Genomic DNA, 12,642 nt, shown 5'->3' with positions numbered 1-12,642 from the left:
GCAGGAATAGAAACTGGGAGACCTTACTCGGACCACTAGGTACAAGTAGTTCTTTAAAAATCTTTCTTCTCAAAATTGAGGGTTTATTTAGATGCTTAAGGCAACGTATACTCTCTTCTTTGTGTACAGATGTGCATATATGCATTCGGGTTATTTTGGGATGTGGTTTTGGCGTTTGAAACTTTCCCATATAGAGCAGGTTTTTACTAAGAATTCAAGGCTGTTCTCGCCTCAGTAAATTAGAGGGGGGGATGGCACGGAGATCTCTAGGCTTCAGAGCTTGACCGCTTTGCCAGTTTGTGTGCTTTGCTCATGGTAGTTCTTTCTGGACTCTGTTTCAACCTCAATTAAACAGTGCTAATCTGTTTACTTTTTAAATAAAAACTCAATGAGGAAAGACTCATGTGGAAGCACATGACCATCCCCACCAGTACCTGGATAAACTAACCCCCAGTGCACAAGAGAAAACTGACAAAGCTGTGCACGTCAGTGCTTCCAAATTCGAAGTGGATTGGGTTTGAGGTTAAGGAAGGATGTTTTGTCTTCTGTTTCCGTAATAACATCCTGAGCACTACAGCTCGTTATAAAAGGCGGCTGGTCCTGGTCTTTAGTGACTGTAAACTAACCCTTGGTCTGTTAGGGAAAAACAACACTCCCCTTCCTCTTTTTAAGAAACCGTTCTTGTGAATCCCATAGCATCCCGCTCTCTACATCTGCCAGCCACGCTGTGGAGCTTAGGCTGCCATAACAGGCTTTTCCCCTTTTTGCATTCCGTTTTCATCAAGCGCTGAAATGAGACAGTGCGTTCACTGCAACATCCAGACGTTGAACAGTCATCCTTGGCGTTATGAAGTTCGTCAGAATTGGTGTTCGCTTAAGCACCACAGAAGTTGCTGAACATAAAATGAATCTTGCTTCTGAGAGACCCTGCTGTTACTGAAACACTTGCGGGTCTTTTAGATGAGGAAAGCCTAATTAGAGCACTTAGCTGTATTAGAGAGCTGGTCTTTTAGATGAGGAAAGCCTAATTAGAGCACTAGCTGTAGCTACTTCTAGCGCTGTACAGCTATTTTTGTTTGGGTTGTCACCAATGCTCACTGTGACTGCAGGCTGCCATTCTTTCTGTAATGGAGATACTGCATCAACCTGCTTGAAAATACACAATTTGTGGTATCTATAGCTTCACCTTTATACAAGTGGTAATAGTGGGAGGACTAATTTGAAGAGAATTCTGCAGTCGCCGAGGCTGACATCTCGCTATCCTTCGCTAGCAACGCAGGCAGAACTGGTGAATTTGTTACCTTTTTACATCTCTGTGTTTGTGACAGTGGAAACTTCCTATGCAGAAGGAGACTTTGTTGAAGACGAGACTTGTGGCAAAGTTCTTTGAGCTTTATTGACTCTTTCCAGGATCTCCGTTCGGCATTTTGTCTGTTAGGCATTTTGGGTATCACTACAATGAGCTTTAAAATAAAACTTCCTATGCAGAAGGAGACTTTGTTGAAGACGAGACTTGTGGCAAAGTTCTTTGAGCTTTTTGACTCTTTCCAGGATCTCCGTTAGACATTTTGGAGATAACTACAATGTGTTTTAAAATACTGATGTGTTTTCCTCCCATCTTCTTGTGCCATGTAAACCCAAAAGGGTGAGCTAGGGAGGGACAGAGTTGTCTAGATTGTTCTTTTTTTACTTCTCTCTCTTTCTCCCATTATATTCGATTAATAAGTAAGTCTTCATAATTGAAGGCTTTTGCCAGAGGGAAGTAGTACAAGACTTGCAAGGCCTGAGAGGCAGGGTGAGTTGGCCTGTGCTCAGTGCTGTCCTTGTGGCTAGACTTGGACTTAAAGTTGTCTCATGTATTTGTGTGTCACATACAACAAAAAAAAAAGGTGGCTTTCAAGTGAAAGCTTGAATGCTGCTTCCTAGCTACATTCCTCTCTTTGGACTTGGTTTTGTTACAACATACTTTAATGTGCTTGCCAGCCAGTGCTACTGTGGGTTTCTTGACCACTGTATCTCTCTGTCTGGACAATACTGCATGGAATTGTAATCACAACCTGCCTTTATCTCACGTAGAAGTCATGTCCTTTCCTGTAATCTTACCCAGCTAACTTCTCCTCATCAACCCTTTTCTGAAGGTTTGGGGAATACTGGAGTTACCTGTAAACGTTCACATGGAACGAACCTCCAGTGATGAGTAGGTTTGTGCAATAGACTTGGAGGGGCGATATTACTTAGTTTGTAAAGAGCAGCTTAGTTCCTAGAGTGGCCCTGTAATTTTTAGTTTGTTGTCTCTCAACTTTGTCTTGTATTGTACTTTGGGCTAGTTTTCAGGTTCCTTCAAGATGAATGGAAGCAACTTAGGTTTGGTTTTTTTTTAAGAAGAAAGTATGTCTAAAGCCAGAACTGTGTAACCCAGACACTAGTCAAATTTTGAACAGCTTCAAAATTTGCTGTCCTCGATTCCTGCATTCAGCTGCTTGGCCGGCTGTGGTACGTGCTGTCGGTGTGAGATGTGTTGAGGTAGCAGTGGACACGTCGATAAGGCTTCTGACAAAAGCACTGTTTGAGGGGTGAGGAAGAAGGGCCCTCAGACTTGGTATTTGTTGTGGTGGGAAGACTTTCTGAAATGATCTTTTGTGCTCTTTTTGTGCCTTTAAAAAGATACAGGTGGAAGAAATGTTTCTGTAGTGATGACAAGAATTGGGGTGAGGGTGAGAAGGAAAGCCTATATCCATAACACTGTTGTATTCTGTTACAATCTACGTGCATGTTTTAGGTATTTTATAATACTTGGGAGTTGAGTGGAGTTTAGGAAACAAACTTTCTCTGGGTGTTTCCAGTAACACTTGCTCAGTGGTTGTTCAGCATTTTCACAGCTTCTTGTATCTGCCTGGAGAGCAAGTATTCATAATCTTTAAAGCATGTCTAAGCTTGGTTCCTTAGGTTTTGATCTGAAAAATGTTGGTATTTTACCTTTCCTATGTGTGATAATGATAAATTCAAGAAGAGCCTAAAATGTTTCAGCAGTTGTGTGGTTTTGAGCTAGTCACCATAATTGTCTAATGTATCTTTTTGCATTGAATGCTTGCAGTTAAAATTAACTGTCCTGTGTGTGATGAGTAAACCAAGAAAAGAAAATTTCGGATTTGGCTTGACCTGAATGACAATGCCCTTTTGGACATGCAGATCACCCAGGGTTTCCTCCCGACAGCCCCTTGTTGCAGGCTTAGCCAGGGTGAAGAGGATTCCTTTGTCCAGGGGGTTGCACACCATGAGGATGATGCAGGGTTACCAGGCCAAGTCTGGGGTTGTCTTCTGCAAAGCCCTGAAGGGGTGAATTTGAGTATCCTGTGGTGCTGTTTGCAGTGAGTTTGAGGGGGAAGAAAAAGGCTGTATAAGGGACGTGGTGACGGTTGAATCCAAGTGTGGCTTCCAGTGAAACAGTGGGTGCTTACTGGTTTTGTAGCTAGTTCATACCTCTCTTCTTGGAGCAGAAAAGGAGCTGTGTTTCCTTGAAATGAAAAGCTGTGTTGAAGTACCTCGGTGGAGTGTGAGAACCTTCCTCCCAACCACCATTCCACCCCTTGGACACGTAATTTCCAGGCTTAAAAATACAGTTGCAGCCTTGCTGCCCTTGAATCATTTGTTCACTTTTAAAATCTTAATTCCTGCACCAATTTGAGTGGCGTGGGCGCTTTCCTTGGATTCCTGAGACTTGGGGAGTGTGCTTAATACACTGTATTGTTTTCTTTGTGGCAGTATCAGGGCAGCTTTGTTGAAGAGGAAAACCACATTGGCAGCTAACTGGTTGTACTTGAGCAGTTGGGGTACCTTGTTTCAGTTAGCACAGCAAGACCTTGCAGTTCTGGGGAAAGAGGAGCTTCAGCCAAAACTTAGAGCCCTCGCTCAACAAGTATCTTGGGTTTTGTCTCTCCAAAACCCAATCTTTCTGGTGAATTTGGCTAAATTCACAAGCACGTAAGTACCTGTGAGGTAGTATGTTGAGTTTCATGTTTGCATATGGGAGATGCCAGATCTGCTTGTTACGTTCCAGTTGAGTGCCTGCGTGTTCCTGAAAGCTGTTTGGTTTTGAGAGGGTCAGGGCTGGTGTGCAACAATTCCCAAGGGTGCAAAAGCTGTACTTAGAAATATTCACCAGGTCCGGGGTTGAAAATGGTGGGAAAGCTCCTCTGTGAGCTGTTATAGCTAAAACTTGAGAGCTGTGGGTCTTCAGCAGTGCCTCTTCTCCATTTCCATGGGAACAGATGGGCTTATGTTGATAAGAGATTTGGTATCAAACTAGGAAACTGACGGGCAGCAGTTGAGCTACTGTTACTCTAAAACAGGGCTGGCTACAGGCTGGGGACATCACATGGTAGTATGTGTTTGAGTGTAGGGGCTAAAAATATCCTTCCTCCTTCCTCCTCTCAGGCACAGATGCCCCAGTGTGAAAGGAAGAGTCACTCCGGCATAGACTTGATTAGGCCTGTAGCAGACTGCGAAGGAATGCTTTATGTTTTGACCTATGCAAAGAGCAGCAGAGTTTAACAGTTGTAGAGATAAATAAGTGTTCGTGCCTTTTCAGTTTTTTTCAGGTTGTGAAGCGTGTCTCAGTTTACAACAGTTAATCTTTAAGTTTCATTTTGTTGCTTAATTTATCTGTGTTTATTGGTACTTGGGGAAATTTTCAAAGCAAAATCCAGTGATATATGCAGTACTTAAATTTTACAGATTTAAGTTTTGGGAAAATCTTAAGTTCAGTTATGAATCTTTATTTTTCTTAGAGGCATAGGACTGGCTTTTAAGTATTCAGCTGATAAATTTTAATCTCTGTTATCAGGAAAATCTCTTGGAGGCCCGTTGGGGGTCTGAGAGATGGATTTACTGGATGCTTTTCTTAAAATGTTCTGCAACAAAATGATTTAATTACATGAAGTCTGTTCTTTCATTTCAGTGCATTTATGATTTAAAAGAGAAGAGGGCAATGTCAGATGTAAACATCCAGGCTAGATACCCCTGTGCAGAGATTTCTTGTGTGGGTTCCCAATTTACTACTTTGTTGTGTGCCAGTAATGGATGTTCATGGTGTAAGTTTGGTTTTTTGAAAGCTAAAATTTTACATGCGGTTGTCATAATAATGGCTACATAACTTCACAGCAGCCACCAGAATTCCAGCCTTGTGCGTGTGACTGCAAAGCTCTCCTGAATTTAAGGTATTTCAATACAAGTCATTTTTGCTTGACTAAGCACTGGGAGCAGATCCAGCAGTGTCTAAAGACTCAAAAACATGATGTTGTAGGTCTCCGTGTTGTGAAGGTGTCTCCTCTTGAAATGATACCTGAACATGGAGCTTTGTAAAGAAAACAGCGAGTTCTGGAAGAGTTCATACTGAAAGACCAGGAAAGGGGAAAACGGGTGCTTACAGGGTGACTGTGCACATAAGCTCTTCAGGTATCTACGGTGTAGGGCATAGGTAGTGTGGCTGTCTGCCAGGGCATGAATGGAGCTGTGGCAGCCACTAAAATGCTCCTGGAAGGGACAACCAGCTACAGATTCGTCAGTCTGGGTGTGAAGCAGGAAAAAGTCCTTGGAGCAAACAAAGCCACTGGCGGGGGAGCTGTGGAGGATTCATTATTACAGCAGCAGTCCCCTGAACAGGCTGTACATGCGTATATGTAGGCAGTTCACCTTACTACGCCTTTTATCCAGCAATTTTTTTTTTCCTGTCACAAAGCTTGGTGCCTCAGCAATGCTCCCTCACTGGCGTTTGGCTTCAGGCCAAGCTTTAATGAGTACCCCAAGCCCTGTGTGATTTAGCTCCTCCAAATCTATTAGCATATCTTCAGAGCAAGATAAAACTCATTAAAATCACTTACATTTGGGCATGATAATTTTCAGTACCCACTGCCAAAAGCACAAATATGTGGTAATGTCCTTCATATGAAGCTACAATTTCCCCGTTTTTAATTCTTGGAATAAGAACAGACTGCCATATCCCTTAACTGTTCTCTGATGGTAATGAATTGGGTTTGTAGGACACCATCTTATCAAATCTTTGATCTGTGCTACATTTGATAAAGGAATGTGTACTTTCCATAAGATGTGGCTTATTAGAAACGACAAAAATAAGTGTCATGTTTGTGTTCTGTTGTATGATGATGCTAGTGATAACAGTGAGGTATGTAACAGCCAAGTGTCCTGGCCATTTGAGCTACATACCAAAATCTTTGCAGGACTGAGTTAGAGATGTGGGCCTCTGCCTGTGCCCTCTGTCTCCCGAGTTGCTATGCAAGCCACGTTTTTACGTAACTGTTCATCTCCATCTCCCCTGCTCAGTATCCCAGAGCTGCCTGCTGCTGTCAGCTATCTCTGTTTCATATCCTGGAATCGCATCGCTTTCTGCACAGAACGCTGCCTCGCGGTCAGTACAGTGGTGGAAAGATGTGCACCGTTTTCTTGCTGGAAGGCAATTCAGCAGACATCAGCTGATCTGCATCAATTCTCCATGTGCAAGCTTTTACCTCAGAGCCTGCAACAGAGCCACACTTGAACTGCTCATGACCTGTGGTCAGGTTATCCTTGCTAAATGACTGAACTGTAGTGCATGCTGAAACAATGCTTGTAAATAAATAAATGGAAGCTCACAGTAGTAGCTGTCCAAAAGATCGCTTGAATACTTTTATCCCTGTAGAAGTACTTAGGATCTTTTACGTATTGAAGTCTCTTCAACTGAAAATACCCTGCACTGGGTCATAAAGGTGCATGTCTTTGCCCACCTGAAGTTCTCCAGATGTGGCCCTGCTACTGCCCCAGGGGAAGTGCTGGCACCTGGGGGTGTACATCCTACCATCAGCTGGTTGGGAGTTCAGGAACAGCCAGGTCACCGCTACCCACTGTAATTCACTGAGGAGATTCAGGCCTGGTTCTCTTCTTGCTTCACTGGATTTAATTTCAGTACGTGTCGAGGTGTTTCTCCTTTACAAGTAGAAGTCAGCAATAGGGCAGATCAGGGTGTTTGATCTGTCACGTGGTTTTGAAAGGCAGCAAAAATTGGTCTTTAGAGTTTAATCTTCTGAAGCACTCCCATAGGCTGGAAGAATTTTAAGGCCTGCACTTGCAAATTCTTGTCTGCTTTTTCTTTTTATTTCCTCTTATCACCCTTCCAAAAAAGAGAAACTTAGTGAGATAGCAAAAACCAGAAGTCAGATGTAGCAGTAATTGCTTCTGAAGAATTTGTTTGGTGGATATCTTCACCAAGAGTCTGTGTACGTAGCGAACGATCTCTGGATCTGTATTCATGTTGTCTCTCTTTGCATTTCCTCATTTTCCTGCATTCAGGCAACGCTAATCATGTGATACTTCTGTGACTTAAGGCTTTAAGTATATCTTTTTTTAAAACTCAGACCCAGCTTTTTGTTGGCCATTGTCACAAAGTTCAAGAACTTCAGAAAGCTGAGAAAGAATGGAAGTGCTGGGGAAAAAGTGTTGCTGTGGTGCTTAATTTTAAAAGGGAGGCAGGTTCTGTGCGATGCTTACTCCAAAACCATATAAAACCTTTCTGAGGAGGGGTAGTTTCAAACTGTAGCATGGCTGTACTCTCAGGACATAATAGTCTTTATTCGAGAGACCACTTTTCAGTCAGAGTACCAGGCTTGCCTATCACACTGTACCAGGTGACAGAAATTCAGTGAAAAATGACCAAAGTTTTTAGAGCTAGCATGCTTTGAAGTATTGGTTTTGAGTTTTGTGAAGCTACCTATTCATGTGGCTCCTCTTGTGACTCCTGATCTTTCATTCATTACAGAATAAAGTTACAGTAAGAAAAGCAATTCTAATAAAAATAAAAGAAGAAACTTTGTTCATCAACATTTGCTGTTTTATGTGTTTAACTTGCTTTATTAACATAAAATGCTCAACTGGCAGCTCGCTGTTTTGCGGTCTGATTTTACCTGGTTTTAACTTGTATCAGCAAAACCAGATGAAGCTGCCAGTTGGGCAGCTGGGCCTGTGCTAATGTTGTCGTGAGGGAGCGTTTTTGTAAAATTCTCTGTAATAGAGATGTTGCCTAGAATCTTTTAACATATCTGGTGTGTAACCAGTGCAAGTGTAGAAAGGCTGGATGAACTCACGTTTGTGCTGAAAGCATTTGGTTTGTCAACTGAATTCAGGAAAAAGTGATCATTGGAATTGATAAAGAATCAGAATTTCTTGGCTTGCAGATTTTGGACTGAATGTTTTTGTGATGACGGCCAACAACCTTTGGCACAGATCTCGGTCTAGTTATATTGTTAAAAGTACCCGTGGACTTACAGTGACATTCTTAAAGCACAGGATTTTGGCACTAAAATCCTTCGGCTTTGAGTTACTCATCCAGCTTTTTCTTCACCACAGTTCTGAACGCTCATGAGATGCAGTGGAGCAGGATGAGTAGCACCTTTTTTTATAGGCTGATCTTACAGGAGCAGTCTTTGAAACAACAATGTGAAGAATAAGCTAGCGCCTTTATCAGTTTTACTTGAAGTGTGGTTAAGCTTATCTTTTTGTTTGCTTCCTTCAGGTTTTGAACGAAGAATGCGATCAGAATTGGTACAAGGCAGAACTCAATGGCAAAGACGGCTTCATTCCCAAGAACTACATAGAAATGAAACCACATCCGTAAGTAGAGCTTTGGTGATAAGGTTCCCTTGATCTTTTGCACATTGTCTCAAAGGTTTTCTGCTGAATACTTTGCAGCGTGTACCTTACCAGATCTGCCAAAATGTGTGAAGAGATTAAGGATGGCTACTGGGCTGTATCTCTGGCTGTAGTGTTTACTGTAATCCATTTCACAGCTAGCTGTATATCAGGTTATTTTTGGAAGCTTTTCTTTTGGTGGCTCTGGCTTTGCTGTAGGATCAGACTGACCTTGGGGGTAGCAGGCGTAAACCAGCAGAAAACTCTTTAATAGTTGTCACCACCACTGCCCCAGGAAAAAGATGTTCTTGTGATGATTCTCTATTTTACCTAGCATAGCAGACTGAGTAAAAGTTGTGGCATTCAGAGCTCACCAGAAGAATATTTAAGGATATTTGGAGTGGAATCCTATGTCACATCCTGAGTATAGAATCACAGAATTGTTTAGGTCGGACAGGACCTCTGGTCCAACACCTTCCTCACAAAACAGGCCACCCTGAAAGAGTGCGTGCTGTTACACAAGTATAGTTGCATTGATTTTTGTGGCTCCAGAGAACTGCATTTGACTAACTACCCTAAATATTTGTTCTTGGATACAAAGAAGCTAGCATATGAAAGCAGTAGCATTTCATGGCTGGGTGTTTTTTTCTAAGGGCTCTTTTGAAATAGCAGGAAGAAGCTTCTGAGGGACGGTGTCCCAAGTAGGAGAGGAGGTATGCTGCTTTAGTGCAGCCAAGTGGGAAGTGAGGCAAGGATGCACAAGAAGACTGTGAAATTACTTAAAGCCCTGTCTGCTGCAGTAACGTATCTGGTTTACCTTGATCGTGCTAGTCCACTGGGGGTCACAAATGTACATTGCAGTTTCTCTCGTTGGTTTGAATCATCATGCGTTTCCTCATAAGTTTTGCAGGCCTTTGACTTAACGCTGTGCTGATGTGTCCTGTGATGATGATGATGATGGGTTTGTTCTGTAATAATCCACAGTGTTTTGTTTGGGACAGAGCTGTCAGGTTTTTTTCTTTTTGTTATCAAAAGACAGTGTGCAACATCTGAGCCTGCAAGTGGGTGAATTTGGTAGTGGATTTTAAACATAGTTAATTTGACCTTTTCTCAAGATGTTTAAACTGCTGATGGCAGCTGGATGGAGTTGGCTCCATGTGTCAGCAATGCTGGGAGTCTTAACTAGTGCATTAACAACCCTGGGAAATTATGCAAAGGCTTTTATAGCCGAATGTTAGCTTAGCTGTAATGCAGAGCTCTCCAGGTAGTCATTCAAAAAGCAAATTGCAGGCAGCCTACCAGGTGTGAGAATGTTCCTTTTCTCAGACTAGTATCAAATCGTGTTGTGGGAAAGTGTCACAAGAGCTTTTCAAGAGGGTTTGGAAAGAAAGCAACTGAAAATGGCTTTAAATCCTGTCCTAGGATCTGAGACTTAAGACTAGCTATGGGGCTGGAGGATTTAAATGCAGTGGTTTTTCTTGCTTGTATTTTGCAAATCTTCTAGTTTGCTTTATAGCTACTAGCAAACGAAGCTGAAAGGAAAATGTGGTGTCTCTGGGTCACCAGCTGAATCACGTGGGTTCTGAAGGGTTAATCTGAATTGCCACATCAATTAACAAAGCAAAGATGTAAGTAGATGCTCTGAAGAGCTGCAGGAAACTGGGCAGGGAGGCTTCCTGTGAAGGCACAGCAGTGCAGTGGCAGGGCTACCTTTCACAGGGGGGGCAGGGGGAGAATTGGCTGTTTATGAACCGGCCTGGGTCAGACTCAGGGAATGTGGATCAAGTGTTTGTGTTCGTAATCAGCTTCTCTTGATACTGCTGAAGTCTCACTTTGCAGTATTGTAACTTAGGTGGAGGAAATCGGCCAAGCTTAAATGGTTGTGTGAATTAAAGCCAAAAGAACTGCCAAACTGCTGATGGAAACGAGTCTGAACGCGATGTGAACTTTGTGTTGTGCCAGTCCCCGCATCTCCCTCTAGCTGTGCAGCATCAGTAGGAATGCCTGGGTTTGGTTTAGCAGTGCTGACTGCCCGCGTTTCACCTGCGTTACAGGGCTACTGGGAGACACGCGTTATCAAGCTCAGCCGTGGGAATGTTGTGGACAGTTTCTTCGGCATAATTCTCTTGGACATGCTGTGATTTTTTTATTTGTTCGTTTTTTCAGTCATTCTGTAGCAAAGATTCCTACGTGCACAACACTTCTGATGCTTTACGAGTGTGTTCTGAAGTAGACACTAGTCCTTACAAATAACTAACTTTTCATCTATTGGGTTTTCTCTATGTTTTTTATATTTAGAATTCAAGCTCCTTTCATTCTGAATTGCTAAAAATGGTAGTGGAGTCATAAATATGCAAGAGTTCAAGAATTGTGAAAGATTTTTAGTCTTTCTGTTTAAAGTGTCTTAAAAACAGCAGATAAAAAGCTTTAAGAATTTGTTACTGCTACTTTAATCAAATGGTACACTTTGTAACAATTCAGTAAAATTCAGGGGGAAAACAGGTTATACTTTTGAGGCTTCTGGAAGGATTATAGACGTTCTGCTGAGCTCTTTCAGGCTTTCCTTCTATTTTACAGATGAGTGAGGTATTTTGTTTGTGTTTTTTTAAGATGAGGTTTTAATTTCCCTCACGTTTGAGTAATTGAGAATTATTTGAGAACTAAACAGAATTAAACCACTTTGCAAACAGGAGCTATGGCAAAATATGTAAATTCATAATACAAAGCTTGCTTTATGTAACATTTGGCAGAGGCAAAATTCAAGACTTCCCTCTTTTTCAGACAAGGCTGCCAAAAGCCCAGGAAATGAAATATTACCTTTGACTTCTGACGGAGCTTTACATAATAGTTTCTCTTGGTTGGTTTTTTGAAGGCAGCAGAGTGCAGTGAGAGACAGGTAGATGTTCCCACTGCTGTCTCTGCCACCACCTCGAGTTCTGAGCAGCAGTCCAGATGTTAAACCACCAGTACTAAATGCCATGAAATTCTTTATTACTGGAAATAGGATGGTTGTGGTAGAAAGCTTTTCTTCTTCCATCCCAGGGGGGATTAAGTAGTACACAACAAGACTTGCAGGCGAGTAACATGCACGTAGGTGATCATGGAAACCGAGTTCATAAACAAGATATATAATTTCTAGTGCCAAAATGCTTTTCATGGAGTAAATACTCCTTTTACAAGGGGCATGTCCTAGAGTTGTTTTATTGAATGTGTTGCATATAGTAGAAATACATCTGTGAGCTCATCATCTTTGATACAATACAGGGTTGTGGGGTGTGTGTATGGTGAGCAGCTACTGAAGACAGTCAGTGAGAGGAGCAAGGGCTGCTAGTAGCTGGTAATCAAGTCATCTGCTCCTCTTCCACCTCTAGACATAGCTGCTTCTTAGAGAGGGAGAGCTGGTGACTTTGTGATTTCATGAAAGCTTCGGTTTCTCTTAAGACCAGCTCTGTTTCAGGGAGGGTTCTGCAATTTCTGTCTCTTTGCTGCACCAAAACCTTCACTCTAGAAAGTGGGTTTTGTGAGTGGAGCTCTTGTTATTAAATGCTCTCCTCTAAGGTCAGTTATCTCCGTGGTTATAGGCTGTGTTGAGTGCTTCTATCCTGTGTGATCTGTTACTCAGAACTGAAAGCTGTACTTTTTGATTGTTTATCATAGAATCATTTAGGTTGGAAAAGAGCATTAAGATCATCGAGTCCAACCATTAATGCAGCACTGCCAAGTCCATCACTGAACCATGTCCCTAAGTGCCACATCCACATGCCTCTTAAATGTGTCATCCCCGGGGATGGTGACTCAATCACCTCCCTGGGCAGCCCATTCCAATGCCTGACAGCCCTTTCCACGCAGAATTTTTTCCTAATATCTAATCTAAACCTCCCCTGGTGCAACTTGAGGCCATTTCCTCATGTCCTGCTTTGGAGAAGAGACTGACCCCCACCTTACTACACCCTCCTTTCAGGTAGT

General features: G+C 42.4%; 1 protein-coding gene across 3 annotated transcripts in view; it reads left to right on the top strand.

Moving 5' to 3' along the window:
- GRB2 (growth factor receptor-bound protein 2) overlaps positions 1-12,642 on the top strand; it is a 47,246-nt gene that overhangs the window by 26,124 nt on the left and 8,480 nt on the right. For all 3 annotated transcript variants that reach the window (XM_010147530.1, XM_010147532.1, XM_010147531.1), the window contains exon 2: positions 8,561-8,658. In XM_010147530.1, the coding sequence (XP_010145832.1) occupies positions 8,561-8,658 (98 nt within the window). The remainder of the gene's footprint in view (positions 1-8,560; positions 8,659-12,642) is intronic.

This window comes from Eurypyga helias, unplaced genomic scaffold (assembly GCF_000690775.1).
Source record: "Eurypyga helias isolate BGI_N326 unplaced genomic scaffold, ASM69077v1 scaffold4042, whole genome shotgun sequence".
Classification (NCBI taxonomy): domain Eukaryota; kingdom Metazoa; phylum Chordata; class Aves; order Eurypygiformes; family Eurypygidae; genus Eurypyga; species Eurypyga helias.
Note: the sequence above shows the minus strand (reverse complement) of the source record. Positions and strands in the feature narration are given on the sequence as shown.